General features: G+C 40.6%; 1 protein-coding gene across 4 annotated transcripts in view; it reads right to left on the bottom strand.

Moving 5' to 3' along the window:
• KHDRBS3 (KH RNA binding domain containing, signal transduction associated 3) overlaps window positions 1-18,407 on the bottom strand; it is a 194,355-nt gene that overhangs the window by 125,829 nt on the left and 50,119 nt on the right. For all 4 annotated transcript variants that reach the window (XR_006820274.1, XM_046018882.1, XM_046018870.1 and 1 more), the window contains exon 2: window positions 4,010-4,128. Coding sequence is in view for 3 of the 4 variants with exons in the window: in XM_046018882.1 (XP_045874838.1) it covers window positions 4,010-4,128 (119 nt within the window). In the remaining variant the exon portion in view is untranslated. The remainder of the gene's footprint in view (window positions 1-4,009; window positions 4,129-18,407) is intronic.

The following is an 18,407-nucleotide window of genomic DNA, read 5'->3' on the forward strand; positions in this document are numbered from 1 at the left end:
AAATAACTCAGTTCCTCAAGCCCTAAATAAAGTTAAATTTCTCCTAACCTAAATCTCACTAAGAAGGACACTTGATAGGAGAAATGTGAAACTTTATCTCTAAACCTCCAAGATAGTGTCAGCAATCATTCCCAAGCATATGACCCACTGATATACGTCCAAAGGGTCTCACAAGAAGATTTTTATTATTGGTAATGAATAACCCTTTCCCCAGACAACAGCTAGCCCCTCAAGGTCCTGGAGACCTCACTTCCAAAATTCCTTCGAGACTTATATCATCCATAACCCCCTTTGTCCTCACCCACCGCCGAATCCACACCTACTCTGCCTTTAAAAACTCTGACTGTAATCTGGTTCAGGGTCCAAGTCCCTGCTCCGCTGTGTTGGGTATACTTGGGCCCAAGCTTAAGCTTGTCAAATAAACCCTCGTGTGACTGCATCGGTGCTTGGCTCCTTGGGGGTCTCTCAGATGCGAAAACTCGGGCATAACACACCATGTCAATTAAAGACTTTGAATTCACTATCAAACTGAAGGCTCAAAGGTTTCAGTGGTGAATTCTATCAAATACTGAGGAAGAAACAGCATCAGACTGACATAAATTCTTTGGGGTTAAAAAAAAAAAGGAAAGGAACACTCCTCACTATATGAAACCAGCATAACACTAATATCAAAATCTGACAAATATGTTATATATGAAAAAAATATATATAGGCCAGTATTGCCCATGAACATACAGGCATTTGAACCCAACAATATATAAGAGATAATAATAAGTAGGGTTCAACCCACAAATCCAAAGTTGGTTTAATTTAGACAAATCAATCAATAAAATTCACTATACTAATAGTGTAAAGAAGTAACCTTCTATGTTCATTTCAATAGATACAGAAAAGGCCATTCAATGGAATTCACTACCCAGTCAGGATCAAATCTCTCAGCAAAACTGAGACAGAAGGGGAATTCCTCCACCTAACAAAGGGCATCTACAAAACCTCCTGGCTGTTACCACTCTCAATGCTTTCCATTCTGGGAACAAGGAAAGAAGACCTAATCTCACTGCTTGTACTCAAGCATTAGACAGAGATCCTAGCCAATACAATAATGTAAGGTAAATAAATAAAAAGCATAAAAATTGGAGGGAAAGAAGTAAAATGTTTTGTAGGTATAACAAGTATACACAGCATATCCTAAGTAATCTATAAAACAACTCATGAAAACAATTGAATTTGGCAAGGTAGCAGAATGTAAGATCCATACACAAAATTTTCTATTAGAAGGAAAAAAATAGAAAATAAAATTTTTTTTTAAAGATTTTATTTATTTATTTGACAGAGAGAGATCACAAGTAGACAGAGAGGCAGGCAGAGAGAGAGAGGGAAGCAGGCTCGCTGCTGAGCAGAGAGCCCGATGCGGGACTCGATCCCAGGACCCTGGGATCATGACCTGAGCCGAAGGCAGTGGCTTAACCCACTGAGCCACACAGGCGCCCAGAAAATAAAATTTTAAAATAGCCATTGTACAATAATATCAAAAAAACAAAAATATATAAGAATGAATTTAACAAGATGCAAGTAAGAGTTTTACCCTGAAAAGTATAAAATGCTAATAGCAATTTAAAAACCTATTAATGGAAAAAAATAAAAAATAAAAAAATAAAAATCTATTAATGGAAAGATACACCATGTCAAGGAAGAGAAGACTCGATGTTATTAAGATGTAGTATTTCCATAAATTAATCAATACAGTGCAACTGTAATCATTATCCCAGCAGAATATTTTGTGAAAGTTAATAAAATAATTCTTAAATTTGCATGGAATTGAAAAGGACCTCTATAAGTAGTCTTTTTTTTTTAATTAATTTATTTATTTTTATTTGCTTATTTACAGCATAACAGTGTTCATTGTTTTGGCATCACACCCAGTGCTCCATGCAGTACGTGCCCTCCCTATTACCCACCACCTGGTTCCTCAACCTCCCACCCCACCCCACCCCCTCCCGCCGCCCCTTCATAACCCTCTGGTTGTTTTTCAGAGTCCATAGTCTCTCATGGTTCATTTCCCCTTCCAGTTTCCCTCAACTCCCTCTCCTCTCCATCTCCCCATGTCCTCCATGTTATTTGTTATGCTCCACAAATAAGTGAGACCATATGATACTTGACTCTCTCTGCTTGACTTATTTCGCTCAGCATAATTTCTTCCAGTCCTGTCCATGTTGCTACAAAAGTTGGGTATTCGTCCTTTCTGATGGAGGCATAATACTCCATTGTGTATAAGTAGTCTTAAAAAAGAAAGGACAAAGTTGAAGGGACTGCATCACTCAACTTCATGCCTTATTATAAAAAGCTGCAGTAATGAAGATAGTATGGTAATGGCATACGGATCCACAAATAGATGAATGAAACAAAAAAGAATGTGCAAAAAATAGATCCCCGCTTACACAGTTATGTAATTTTCATCAAAGGTGCTAACACCATCAATGGGAAGAAAATATTTTTCAACAAAAGGTACTGGAAAAACTGGATATCCACATGGAGAGAAAATAAATTTTGAACCCTCTGCACCACAACATAAACAAAAAGCAATTTGCAATGTATCACAGACCTAAAAGTAAAAACTATAATGGTAAAGCTTTTAGAGAAACACAGGAGACTAGCTTTATAACTTATAAACAACTCTAGCATCTCTTTGAAGCTGGCAAAGATTTGTTAGTTGACAGAAGGTAATAATCATAAGAGGAAAGAAAACTTGGTATAGTAGACAGACATCAGGAAATTAAAAACTTCTACAGATCACAAGACACTATGAAGAAAATAAGAGGAAAGCCAGAGACTGAGCCAAATATTCACAAAATACATCTAACAAAGGACTTATTTTGGGACATTTAGAAAAGCTCCTACAACTCAATGACGAGGAGACATACAGACCATTTACAAATAGGCAAAGGACCTAAAAAGACACTTTGAAAACAGAAGATACAGGAGGGGCCAGTAAGTACATGAAATGAACACATTATTACTAATCAGGGAAATGCTAATAAACACCACAGGAAAATACCAACATACGATCCGAACGGTCAAAATTTCAACAGATTGAGAACATCAGACATTGATGCGGATATAGGGCCACTACAACTGGCTCGCACTGTTCCTGGAAAAGCTACAAGGTATGATCACTTTGGGAAAAAGTATGGTAATTTCTTGGAAAATGAAATACATAGCAAGTTAAATCTTACGTGTTTATTTACTCAAAAGAAATAAAAACATATCACAAAATGTACGAAAATTTGTATGAAAATATTCACGGTAATTTAATCTATAATAACCTGAAACTGAAAACTGCCCTGGTGAGTGAATGAATAAATTTATTGTTGCCTATTCAGATAATGGACTACTACTGAGCAGTCAAAAATAATGGACTATCAATGTACACAACAGTATGCATAAATCATGCCCACGAACACTCAGCAGAAAGAAAAACAAGACAGAGTATCAATGTATCAAGTCATGCCAAATCTAAAATGACCAAGATTTAGAATCAGATAGAAACTTTAAAGCACCTATTGTAATCATGTTCAATGACATAACACTTGCAATAAATGAGAAATAAATTTTTCTGGAACAGAGAAGTACAGTAGATAATATTTTGAACATTCACGTGCTTACACTCAACGCTAAGCATTTAATATGGATAATCTTATTTAATTCTTAACAATCCAACCTCATCTTACAAATTAAGAAATTAAAGTAGAAGTTACGTAGGTTATCCAAAGTCACATCGCTAGGATGATTCAGAAGCATAATTCTTTAGGGCTCCCTAACTCACATTAAAGTCAAACAGAAAAAGATAAGATCACTAAGTAAGTTTTAAATTTTTAATTAACTTTAAAACTGTGCCTGTGTTGGTGTGAGGTAGGGGAAACACCTCAAGAAAATATCAAACAGAACAGAAACTCAACATCTGCTCCCTTGTGATTAGGTTTGCCACAACCTGCAAACCTCGCTGTCTTACCTTAGGGAACTGCTTTACAGGGATTAACACTTTCTGTCCCAGCTTCATGTTCTTATTAATCACCACATCGATGTACTTTTCTTCATCCTTGCCTTCTCCTTTTTGAAACTTTTCTATTTCTGTGGAGGAAAAAAGATAACCATGAAGTGTCTGATTTAGAACCCCAGAGGTTGGAAGTTCTTGTTAGCATTACTGTGGCATGAAATCAAGTATAGAAATACAGACTATCCAATCAATAGGAGTTTTTCAAGTAATGGCGTATTTCCCATTTTATCAAACCTCCTTCACCAGCAGAAAAAAGCCACGTACCATGGTTCTGCAAAGTCAAATCTCAACAGCCCACACTAATGGAGGGAACAATGAACTCACTAAAAAACAGACACAAAAACAAGTTTCTTGGGGCCTTCTGGAATCCTAGTGAGAGGCTGCTCAAACCACTGAGAAGAGTCAGAAAACATTCTCCATTCAGTGTTACCAAGTACTGACAGCCCTATCCATTAGCTTCTGGTTCTCCGAGGCTTACACCACAGGAACTGATTCTTTACGATGGCATGAAAAGTCCTACACAACTTTGTGCGTTGACCTCCCCAACCAAATCTACCCTTCTCACAAGTGACCCGTATCAACTACACGTTCATGTCTTCACTAACGTTCTTTTCGCTGCCTGCAATGTTATTATTTCAATGTCATACACCTCCTTCAAGATTCGGCCACAATGAATACTATTTTTTAATGTGTGACAATCCCTGTCACCAATGAGGCAGGAAGGAAGGAATCAATCACTGCCACCTTGATGCTCAGAAAACACTTTATGTACAACTCTACTATGACTCCTCTTGAAAAGAAAATGTGGTGCCTCCAAGTTTATCTCTGTCACAGACAATGTTTGGAATCTCCCATTCACGGATTGAAATCCTAATCCCCAATGTGATGGTCTTAGGTGGGTGATTAGATCATGAGGTGATTAGGTCATGAGGTGATTAGGTCATGAGGGTGGAGCCCTCAGGAGAAGGTCTGGTGCCTTACGAAAGAAACCCTACGCGTGGAGCTCTTTCACCGCTTCTGCCACACGAGGACACAGGAAGAGACCTGCTGTCCACGAACCAGGAGATGGGCCCTCCCGTGACACCAAATCTGTAGGCATGTGAGTCTTAGACTTCCAGCCTCCAGAACTGTGAGAAATAAATTTCTGTTGTTCATCAGCTACTCCATCTCTGGTGTTCTGCGAGACCAGGCCGAGTAGACCAAAATACTCTCCCACCAGAACATAAATCTATCTCAGGTAAAAATCTGTCTCTTCATCCAGTAAACATCTGCCACTAAGCACACACCACGTGCACCCCCCAGCCCTTGGAACAGTTCAGATGCTGTTTCCTCACGCTGCTGGGTCCAGCATCTGGTCGTCCAAGACGTACACAAGCAGGTGTCTGAATGAGAGCTGAATGCATGTGTACACGCAGGGCTCCTTCCAGAAGGACCACAAGATACGCAGGTTCAAGGAAGGGAACCACAGCATGGAGAAGGCCCAAAGATGGCATCTGGTGTATAAAGGGGCAAACGTATTCACATGTTCTGCTTGTTGGGCTAGGAATACTTAAGAATTTAATATGTGCCACATTCATGACATAATCCAATCCTCACAAGAGATGGCAAACAGGAAGTTCTGAAAGGTTTCTTCACTGATAGCAGAGGCAGGATTCACCTCCAGTTTTGCCTGACGATAAAGACAGTGTGCCACTGCAGTCTCTCCCACCATTTTTTAGGTCTTGTAAGACAGAAAATAAGATTTTCATGGCACCGTAGGATACACGGAGGCTCTGCTGACAGCTGGAGACTTCAGTCACCACCAAGGAGCCCAATGGCATTGATGCCTCCCCTCCTCCGCCCCCTACCCCTCCCCATCTGCTCCTCAGAGCTAAACCCCCAACTGTCTTGCTTGTATTCAGAGCTGAACCTGATCTGTCTTCTCCACAGTGACCATCTTGACACCCATCATGATAGTCCCGAATAAAGTCTTCCTTACTATTTTAGCAAGTGTCAGAATATTTTTTTCATTAACAATGCATGGTAAAAAGTCAGGATATATGTGGGACATAATGGAAAATATATATTCAGTCTTTGTCCCAGGTTCCTGGCACAGATTTCCCAGAATCCTACGAGTTTCCTGAGAGACAGGAGTGCACTTTATCATTCCTAACAAGCCCCTTTCAACCATACAGGCCTTTATGCTAATGAGATGACTCTTGGAGGAAGAGGGAGTTGGCTGCCAGAAAAACCAACCATGTGAAAAACCAAGCAAGCGCCAAGCTGGCACGATCCGCACTCCCACCCGTGGAAAGAGAAGAGGAGCTAGGAGTTCAATCATCAATGACTTAGTCAATTGCGCCCACATAATGAAAACACCCTAAAACCCCAGCCCCGCATCCTTTCCCCAACACCTTGCCTCCACACCCCTCTTCTGTTTGGCTGTTTCTGACTTGTATTCTTTAGAGCAAAGCATAATGGGAAGGAGAGTGCTTTCCTGAGTCCGAGAGTCACTCTAGCGCATTCCTGAACCCGACGCTGAGTCGTGGAAGCCCCACGCTTGCAGCTCATCAGGTGGCAGTGTGGGCAGCCCGGGCACCCCATCCGCAGCTATGTCTGAAGTGAGGGCACTCTTGGGGGATGCAGCCCTCCTCCTTGGTGGGGGCGGGGGGGTCCTCCCCTAACTCCAGGAGCCACTGTCAGAACTGAACTGGATGGAGCTGCTGGACAGCCAGTTGGTGCTGGAGACCGGGCTGGTGTCAGGAGACACTACACAAAAGGGATTCCAAGTGTGGGGGAGAAAGATGGAGGCAAGCAGGAAAAGCCCGGAAGAGAACACTAAACTTCCAAATAAACTGATTCTTTTGTCTTTCTTGTATTATCCCAGATTTTCATCCAGAAAACGGATTCTAAAGAGAATCTCATTGGGAACAATGTACATGGAGATAGAAGAATGTGAAATGCAAAGATTTACTTAGATGATTCTTGTTACTGTTGTTGAAAACACTGTTAAGAGTACTTTGAATTTTGACTTTTTCCTATAAAAATGAAATATATACATGGTAAAAATTTAAAACAGTATAACAGGATACAAAATCAAAAGAAGAGGTTCCTCCCACACCCATACTCCAGAGGTAAGGACTGTAACCGTATCATACACTCTTCCAGAAGTTTTCCAGGAATACGTAAGCACACACTCGCATGTGCATGCACACACACACGGGGTTTAAACCAGGAGAACTAATGGTGTACGTGAGCTAAACTAGTTTCATTTTCCTCAGTAAAGAACAATAAGTCTCATGCCATCTGCTCCATCAGATGTAATAATTCATGACTTCAGCTTTAATTAGAAGAAAATTAATTCCACATTTTTATTTATGCATTTATGCTACAATTGGAAATGCCTTTAGCATATAAGATTCAACAAAATTAGATATAATTTGTAGAAAGAAAAAAAGAACTTTTTTTTTTTTTTTTAAGATTTATTTGACAGAGATCACGAGTAAGCAGAGAGGCAGGCAGAGACAGAGGAGGAAGCAGGCTCCCCGCTGAGCAGAGAGCCTGATGTGGGGCTCGATCCCAGGACCCTGAGATCATGACCTGAGCTGAAGGCAGAGGCTTAACCCACTGAGCCACCCAGGTGCCCCAGAACTTTTAACATACATAAATATTTGTTAAAATAGGTGTAATTAGCTATTTTCAGATAGCACTGCATTTTTATGATTTTGAGCACTTAATACGGACAACACACAACTTCAGAATTAGCATTCAAATGTTATTCCTAGTATCAGTGACAGTAAACATTTTAAGCAACACATAAAATCATAAAGATTAAAATATTAGAAAAATATGTATTTTATAATATATTACATTAAAGTTTGAGATACACCTATGATTTTGGAAGGGAAAATAAAAATTTTTTTAAAATATATAAAATATCTAATTTCCTCTCTACACCATCAACTTTGAAAATGTTCTGTTGCTAAAATATCTTTTTACTTTAAGTAAGCTTTGAATTATGTTAAAATAAAGTATTTCACTGTGTAAGATTTATTTGAAAATTGTGAAGGCCTGAGGCCATTCCACGAGCTTGCTGGCCTGCAAGGACTGGACCCAGCAGACCGCACAGCGGCAGTGGGAACCCCAGTCCCCGGGGGGGTCCAACACACCTGACTTAAATCATGGCTACTGTACTTTCCCCAGACCTTCCAGCTACCAAATTCAAAACTGGTCAAAACTTCAGTGGTCTTTTTAGGGACTATCATTCAATCAATAATTTTGTAATTTCCACCTGACTCAGGATTATAAGTAGTCTCATGTTTTCATTAAGTCCCATAAAATACAATGCAAAAAAAAAAAAAAAAACAGGGGGAGGGGCTTGTACAAAATGATGTATGAAATCATGGAACAGCTTTCTGGTATTTACGCCTCTCCCTTCCTGGGAGTTTCATTTTCCAAAGCCCATGTGACCACCTCTCTCATCTTGTATAGGGAAGGAAAGGTACTTGACCCCCTCCCCCCAAGGTGGATATGACCTCTTAGTTAACTGTAGCTAGTAAAGGCCAACCATAGAGAAAATCCAATCCAGTGTCTGAGGTCGAATGCATGAGGGATTTGACTTTTACTAATCCCCAGATTATATTTGTTACCACACAGTGCAGTGTACCAGTGACATCTCCCAGCTCAGAAATAATAAGCAAATGTGTGATTAGGTTTTAGATAATGTAGGGGATTATAATGTTATGCTGGCAAACCATGGACATCTTTTTTTTTTTAAGATTTTATTTATTTATTTGACAGAGACACGGCGAGAGAGGGAACACAACCAGGGGGAGTGGGAGAGGGAGAAGCAGGCTTTCCGGTGCTTTCCGGTGAGCAAAGAGGCCGATGCAGGGCTTGATTCCAGGATGCTGGGATCAGGACCTGAGCTAAAGGCAGATGCTTAACCACTCAAGCACCCCTGCAAACCATGGACATCATATTTCTGTCATCCCAGAAGTCTAGGGTCAGTTACAATGTCTTTTTTTTTTTTTTTTTACAATGTCTTTTTTATTTGTTCATTTCTGTTTTTGTTTTTGCCCTGGGTGACTACAGAGCTTCCTAAGCAATGGCCATTTACCTTTTTATTTTAGCCCATCAAATACAGTAAAGTCCACTAATCCTCTAAAAAAAAGCCAAATTACCTTTGGATTTACATGTGTTAAATTTTCAGTTATTCATTTAAAATATTAAATAATTTGAGAACTATAAATTTTCATTAAAAATGCTTACATTGAGGGCACCTAGGTGACTGTCAGTTAAGCATCTGACTCCTGATTTCAGCTCAGGTCATGATCTCAGGTCCTGGAATTAAGCCCTACAACAGGCTCCATGCTCCCTGGAGAGTCTGCTTGAGAGTTTCTCTCCTTCTCCCTACCCCTTGCTCTCTCTCCCCCTCAAGCACATTTAAATTGATATCTTCCTTTTTCCAAGCAACTCCATTTCTAAGATTTCACCCACAGACATGCTTAAATGTAAAATATTATGTACAAAGCTTCCAGCATTGTTTTTTAAAAGCAAAACACTGAAAATCATCTAAACGTCTATTAACAGGAACCTGGTTACAGAAGCTAGGACACACACGCACTATGAAATAGCAGACAGCTACTTCACAAGATCAAGAACTCTCTGTTCTGATAGCAAAAGGCCCCCACCAGATACATGGCTGAGGACACACAGACATACAGACACAAACACAGTGTAAAACGATACAACAACATATGTTCGTATTCGCCTGTATATGCACAGAAAACACCTCTCTACTTACAGATAAGAAACTAACAACACTGATAACTAGCAGACATGAGGGAATCAGGTGACAATAAACAGGATTTTATCTTTTATGTTGTTTCACTTTTTTTTTTAAAGATTTTATTTTTTTATTTGACAGACAGAGATCACAAGTAGGCAGAGAGGCAAGGCAGAGAGAGAGGAGGAAGCAGGCTCCCCACAGAGCAGAGAGCCCGATGTGGGGCTTGATCCCAGGACTCTGGGATCATGACCTGAGCCGAAGGCAGAGGCTTTAACCCACTGAGCCACCCAGGCGCCCCTGTTTCACATTTTTTTTTTTTTTAATTTATTTATTTGACAGAGAGGAGGCAACGAGAGGGAACACAAGCAGGGTGAGTGGCAGAGGGAGAAGCAGGCTTCCCTCGGAGCAGAAAGATGCAGGGCTCCATCCCAGGACCCTGAGCCAAAGGCAGACAGTTAACAACGGAGTCACCCAGGTGCCCGTTTTAAATTTTTGAAACATGAGTATTTCACCCATTTAAATTACATAAAAGTAAAATTCTAAACATTTTATAAAATTTTTTAAAAATAAACAGAATAGAATAAAAATTTATACAGAAAGGGCCATGCTTATATTTTGCATCTTGGCTAGTAACCCAGAGCCTTACTCTCTCTTGATCATTCATTTTAAGTTACTCACTCCTGTGTTATTTTACTGAAACTGTAGGGGAATTTACCTGGGCTGCTTATTTCACTTGAAGCAAGAGGCAGATGTCCGAAAATTACAGGTAAAACATTTTATTTGAGAATCTGGTTATTTTAAATGCAATAAGGTTCACTTAGGTGAGCAGTTCCCTTAGGTGAGTCACCTACCCAAAAGCAAGGACTGACTGGGTTCTGATATGTCGAGGACAGGGACTAGGAGCTGGGAACAGAATAGAGAGAATGTGTGGCACGGAAACAGAGTAATACAATGCACACGGTGCTGCAGGAAAGGGAATGGCAGCTTTGGAATTTGGACAATTATTTGAAAAGCTAGCTACAAGGTAAGGAATGGAGTTTGTCAGGCAGGGAAATGAATTCTTCATTGAAGGTAAGTAGCCCTGTGTAACACGAGTTCACATTCGCTCATTCGATGAGTCAGACTGTACAGTTGATAGACAGAGTTTTACTAAGATAGAAAAACCTATTTTTCCCTTTTCTCTTCAAACAGTACAAAATGGAATAGATCAGACAAGTAAGGACGACAAGATACTGCCATCACAGAGCCCGTCAGGGAACAAGCTTAGGCATGAACTCCATTTCCTGACTCCAAGTCCCGGCTTCCTGCAGAAGGATGGAACAGGTACAGGGTGAGACGAGGGGTCAGCACAGAGAAGTGAGGACAAGAGCATAAAAGGGCAGGCCAGGTTCCTGAGGTCAAAACTGAGATCCTAACAGATCAGTAACAGGGAGCTACTACAGGTTGTCAGGTGGGGAGTGTTGTGCTGGAAGACACCCTTAAGGACATCCTGGCCACTCAGGAGCAAGTGACCTGGATGGGACAGACTGAGAGAGAGAGAGAGAGAGAAAGGCAGGTTAAAACACAACCAGATAATAAAACAGTCTGTTGGGATGAACAACCACTGTGGGATGGCACCAGACAGTTTATTTATAGTTGACGTGGACAGATGACAAATGTGAATGCTGTCAGAGGCAAAGCCTTCATATTTAGAGAAACCATCAAGTTTACTGAACATGCAATCACAGAAAACACACAGGGACACACCTGTGCTCCTGCCCCCATGCTGTATCCCCTATCCCACAACACCCACTGTTGTCCACAGCTTCCAAAGCACCTCATCCACCATGCCATATGTAGGCTTTTGAACTTGGTCTCGAAGACTGGAACATTCTGTAGGTTTTTTACCTTGAGGTATCTTCTCCTTGGTATCTCCAACTAAATTCTACTTCCTAGAAGAGCTGTCCTTAAATCCCCAGACCAGTTAGCAAAAAAAAAAAAAAAAAAAAAAAAAAAACACAGCTCGCTAGCATGATGCTTACCAGAGGTATAACCTGCTACTTCCTGTCTGGCTTCTCCAACAGACTGTCAGCCACCCCCTTTCAATCCCTTTCATGATGCCTAGAATGTGGCAAGGGCTCCCACATACACGCTGTGAGATTAGACGGTGAAAATAACTCATCATTAAAATACAGGTGCTTATAGCCTTACCATTTATTTAGTCTTTTTGCTGCTCTGTCTACCATCACCCTGACAATATTCCAGGACCGGTGAGCATTATTCACATTTTACACATGACAGGAGTTTGAAAACGCGCTTCTAAAAGTCACACAAATGCAAGCAATATTATGGAGACTCAAACTGAGGACTCTGAATGAGGACACTTTCCCAACATATTCCATCCACGGATCATTAAAACATTTTATCTAGCTAACAACCCACTGGACTCGTAGCACACAGTGTTTCTATAAAGGAAAAAATGCATTCTTTATTCGAGGCCAATGAAAGAATGCATTAACAAACCCACACATCCCTATGCTGAGCCCATACGGAATTGATCTTTCAGGTCAGAAACTGTTACTAGAAACCCTGAGACTCTGCAACTCTGCCTGTTCCTAGAGTTTCTGTTCTGTTTTTTTTTTTTTTTTTTTTTAAAGATTTTATTTATTTGACAGAGAGAGATCACAAGTAGAGAGGCAGGCAGAGAGAGAGAGAGGGAAGCAGGCCCCTGCTGAGCAGAGAGCCCGATACGGGACTCGATCCCAGGACCCCGAGATCATGACCTGAGCCGAAGGCAGCGGCTTAACCCACTGAGCCACCCAGGCGCCTGTTTCTGTTCTTTCCCTCGGTGAATGATTCAAAAAAGAGGATTCCAGAAGGAAACGCATGGCATTCAAATGGGGTAATCTGAAGCGGCTTTAATTAAGGGCCTATATATTACAGCTGCAGAGAATCTACAATAAGAGCAACAAAGAATGGTCCAGCACTCTGGGGTTACCGAGCAAAGGAGGGGTGACTGCCCCAAGACATGAAGAATGAGGGGGCAAGGGAAGGCAGAGAAGGAGGCTGTATGGCGAGGGCAGCCTGACAGGGGTCACAGACTCCCACAGAGGGACAGAGACAGCTCACAGTAACCTGACAGGGAAGAAGCCAAGAGAACAAGCACCCTGACCTCACCTCTCCCTCCCGACAGTCATCCGTGGGGCCTTCCACTGGGCAGGTACTGACCCAGCTACAAGCCAGAGGGCAGGAGTGTCTGCTAAGACACCCTCATGCCATCCACATCGGCCTCCTGGGCACAGAGCAGAGTGGAGAGGCTGGAAAGAGGACGTGGCAAGGCAAAGGGCAGCTCTCCGGCCGTACATCTTCGGTAAAAACCAAAGGAGTCGTTAAAATAATTTCTGATGTCTCCTTTCCACGTGAGCTTACCACATGGAATATCACACAGACAACGGCTGACAAGGAATGACGGCTGTTTCAGGGGCCACTTCTACCAGTACTAACGAGGTAATTATTGTTATTATTCGATTGACAATCGTTCACCAGGTACAGGGCTCTGTCTGACTTACAGCCTCTCTTTATTCTACCAAATCTATGATCTCTCATGTCCATTTTACAGAATAAGACCAGAGGGTTCAAATGGTTAACAAGTTGGAAGAAGTTAGGTAATAAGGATTTGAGTCAGGATTGACATCAAGGTCTATCTAGTGTCAAAGCTCATCTTACTGGTTGTTCAAAAGCTTCTTAGCGGGTAAAAGGGTGGCTCAGTCAGTTAGGTATCTGACTCTTGATTTTGGCTCAGGGTAATGACCTCAGTAGTGGATCTGAGCCCCACCTTGGGCTAGGCACTGAGTGGAGCCTGCTTGAGATTCTCCCTCTCCTTCTCTCTCTGCCCCTCCCCCACTGATGCATGTGCACTCTCTCTCTCCCCCTCTCTAAAAATAAATAAATAAATAAATAAAAGTCACTTAGTAAAAAAATCATTTAAAAGGGTCATAAAAGTATTGGTAAATAGCACTGATAAGCCTGCACAATAAAGTCCGGGTGGGGACAGAAATGCAGCCAGGGGAGCCCCTTTCCAAGCACCGCACCCTCCATGAACCAATCAGGGAAGACGGGACTTGGCCCACACAAGGAGGCGAATAACTACATGCTCGACATGCAGAAACTCAGTGCAAAATAATACAAGAGCCCAGCTGGAGGAGTTAAGCTGATCTTAAAAGATGTTATAAATAGTGTTCAAGGCCACTGCAAATTCTATTTGACAGATTACTAAAACGTTACTGTGGCTGCTGGTCTGAAAAGAAATTTTTTAACTTCCAACATGACAAATGTTTTCACTAAAGAATTATTTAAGTAATCCAAACCTAACTGAATACCTATTAGACTCAAACCAGAGTTGAATACACTAAAACCTGCCCAGACTAGATTGATTCATCCAGCTCATGATCTTGCAAATCATCTTCCATAAACAGAAATAAATGGCACCGCAGCGTTGAGATGCGTTATCATTGTCTAACAAGGATGGGCACTCGTCATAAACACACACAAATACCATCCAGGAAGCAAAAGACAATAGTCAATACTCCAAATATTATGAATGTCTGAAAGTAAACTATTTTTATAAAGACAGAACAGATGTTTAGGCACAAATATCCTTAAATATATATACAACACATAAGCTTAAAACGTATATAGAAAGAAAGGAAAGTCAAACTCCTCCAAGAAGGAAGAAAGGCTGATAAAGAGGAAGGGGAAATTGCTTGTACCCATCATAGATAATTAACAAACATATAGCAGTAATATAGGCACCAGAATTTATCTGCTCTCTTCCAGGTAGTTAATCCATGTAACGCTGCGGCAGCGCAGCTGTGATCTTCCCTGTACAGAAAGGGAAGAGCTGCTTAGAGACCTCAGGGGGCAGAGCTGAGGTCCCAAACACAGTCCTGACTCAGGATCCCAACCACCGTTCCTCTCTTCCTAAAGCTATGCTCGCTCCAGTTTCTGGTACTACTGTAGCACAGGGATCTTGACTTTGAATGAGAAAAAAAAAAAAAAAATGCTTTGGATTATTTCATTTTTGCAGAAAGTCACCAAGTTATTGAAAGTATCAAAAGAAATAACGTTTATCACAGTGCTTTAAAAACTATTACATATAGAATAAATACAGTCTAGCATCTCTCACTTAACACAGTGTTTAATTTGCAATGATTGATTTATAAGTACCTCATTACAGAATGGATTTCGAGAAGAATCTGTGAAAGCTATATGATTCTAAACAAGAGCTATAAGATTCCAAAGAATCAAATCCAGGTAACTTCTGAGCACTACTCAGAATTATTACGAAACTTTTGTCAAATCCTTTTGACATCTCCAAAGCACTGGCATCTCAATTTCTCCTGAAATATATGCAGTCACTCACCAAACAAAGAAAAAACCGCCATACGAAGATACAGCATGATCAATTCAGTGCCTCAAGGGGAAAGACTCAAAGACCTTCAGAAATAAGTAGGTTACTGGATTTTGGTTCTAAATTCTAACACTTTTCAAAATAAACTTCTAATTACAAAAGGTTTTCCCCCCTCACAATTTTAAAACAACAAAGACCAAAGCATGTAAATCAGAGCTGAGACGCCCCTAAAACTGGTAGAGGGGCCTAACAAGTTCAAAGAGTTCCTACACATGAGACCGCACACTGGAGGCTCTACCTACATTTACTGCCCCCTGACTTCTCAGAGCGGTGGGGCAGCGATCATCACCCCCTTTTCTCTTACACCTGATCAGCAGCAGAGCCGACAACAGACTGCAGGATTATGGACTCTCAAAGGTTTTGCTTCTTCTGCAAATTACCATACAACTTCAGCTTCAAAACCAAACAAAACCTTCCAAGCCAACAGGGAAGCACAAGAGATTAAATTCCACCACCAATAAATCAACAGAATGTTACAGGAACAGTCCGTCAGTTGCATTTACGGAACGCCCACTGTTTACTGAGAAACACGACAGAAGCAACAGAGGGAGTTAAAAACATAGTAAGTGCACAATAGGGCGAACTCTTTTCCAGTCTGCTGCTCTGCGGAGGGGTGAAGACAACAAATGAGCAGGACTCAGGCTCACCCATGGTTTAACCAGTTCTAAGGGTGAATGTTGGCAAATTTCTATTGACCCATTTTCATCTGGTAGCAAAGAAATTTCGGAAGTATTTATTGGCACTGGCTACAAAGAATGTTCAGCTTCCACTTAAATCACCCAAACAAGGGAGGCAGGAAGAGGCTAGGAGTTCTTGCCTCCCCAAACAGACCAGTACCGTGGCTGCTCCATATGCTTCAGGACTATTCTTGATAGAACCTAAGACATTTGTCCAATGAAGATTTGGTAAACCCACCGATTAAATGCAGAAAACACTACATGAGGTTAATTCAAGTTAATAATGATTTAAGTTCGTAACTACTGAACGGAGGCATGGGAATAAGTACTAAAGACTGAAATAAGGAAACTCTACTTTTTAGTTATACCTGCCTGAGGGTTATACCACATTTCTCGCTTTTAATTGCAAACATCATTAAGTATACTGCAAAAGACCAGCTATCTTAAACAATTATCAGGCTCCAGAGGTCACCAATTAGAACCCTGCAAGGATTTGAATTAAAAAAGGTTTTATGATTAGGTGAAGTAATGATCCAAGAAAGAGATTAGTTCTGTTCCGACTGTACTCATTATAAAACCCATTTCCTTTGTGTGAAGATTCAGTGTCTTTCTCATTTATCCTGCTGGCATTACCACACTTGGAGATAGAAATATGACTGTACTAATGATATCCTATAACAACCATATAATGCAAGCATTTTGCTATTACTTTCATATCTAATAAGATTACCAATGAATATTTTCTATTGGTTAGAAATACCAAATACAGGCTTTGTGGCTATGATGTACTATTCAAAATAAATTCAAAGCAGGATATAATTATGCAATGTCTAGATAGACATTTTTAAGCCAGTTTTATAATCATAATCAGTCTCTATTTATACAGCAAAAAGTCAGAGTAATTGAGAGAAAACGATCCTTAAGATATTAAATCATATTTTTCTTAAGCTGATAAGGGTCACTTTTATAAAAAGAATACAAAAAAATTAATAGCACATCAAGGATTGCAACAAGATCCCAAAGACCACATCTACTCTGACACTATTTAAAAGTGTATCAACAAAACCATGGGATATGCTAGAATAATGAATACAGCTAAAAACAACAACAACAACAACAACAACAAAAAACCACAGCTTAATATTAATGCAAAACATACAAGATACCTAAAAATACTGTATTTCCCTCATAATTCAGTGTTCTTCTAAGATACCTGAAAAGTGTCAAACAGGCATAAAATACTTTAAAAACAAAATACAGTAATAACAGAGACAAACATTTTGTCACTCAAACTTCATCATCACAGAAGCTAAGACACTGATTAAAAAATGAATCCGGAAGCACTTTAACGGTCCCAGCTTTTCAGGACAGGAACATGCCAACACAGATACATATAGTCCACTGGAAATGAGGACAAGCTTCCCAGGCCAGCAGAAAGCTGGGAAGAGTTACCCACACGAGGTCATTCTCCAGCTACATTTTGTCCATGGCTTCTCCTTAGGAGTCAGATGCGGTCTCTTCACAGTGGACATTCCCACTGGGAATTTTCTTAAAGGTATTTGTCAAGCAGGGTACAGATCTTCACTTTCTAAAGCAAGATTTGCATTAAAATCCTCTAGGGATCTTAACAAAAAATCAGCCAGGGTAAAGCCAGTCAATTGCATTCGTTTGTTTTCATTTTGTCTTTCAACCATAAAGAATTTAGTTAAGCAATTATGCAGGCTAGTGGGTTCCACTTGTCAAATCTCCTGACAACTGACTGATTCATTTTAAGGCTGAACGTACAGATTACTTGTTACTTTCCAGAACTGGCCTACATGGCCTGTCCAGGAAAATGAGACAGGATCAAAGGACGGATACAGGGCTTTACTTTGACTAAAACCAGCAATTACTACCTTGGGTTGATGTCTGACAGTCTTCTAGTTTCTTGTCTTCGGCACTGGAGGTGGGATAATTTGTTGTTCTAGTCTACAAATGAGTTAACAAACTGAGATGAGAACACTAAGGGGAGCAGCGGCCAGGAATCCAGAGAAGCATTCCTCTAGACCAGCTTCAAGAATCCCCCGTGTAGCAGCTGCCGGTCACAGCAGATACATGGATACACAGTGGACACTAAATATCACTGACTCATGACAGAGGGAGAAGGAAGACTATGGGGAAAAGTCTAAAAAGACTCTGTAAGGCAGGAAATAATGGGTAAAAGCTGAAAAGTGCTGCCTGGGAAAACCAGCTGAAATAACTGAAAATTCTTATCCTAAAGGATAACTTCATGAGAACTCATGAGAAAATAGAATGTTTATACAAATATTTCTATATGTCACACAATAGGGGCTAGAGCTGGTCAGGAAGAAGAAGTCCGGTGGTACAGTTAGGACTGAAAGGTAGAAACTAGAGAGATGAAGAGTCTAATGACAACACGCTTCCAACATGAAACGAGCGATCTTCAGGAGAGTGTAA

Source organism: Meles meles, chromosome 1 (assembly GCF_922984935.1).
Source record: "Meles meles chromosome 1, mMelMel3.1 paternal haplotype, whole genome shotgun sequence".
NCBI lineage: Eukaryota > Metazoa > Chordata > Mammalia > Carnivora > Mustelidae > Meles > Meles meles.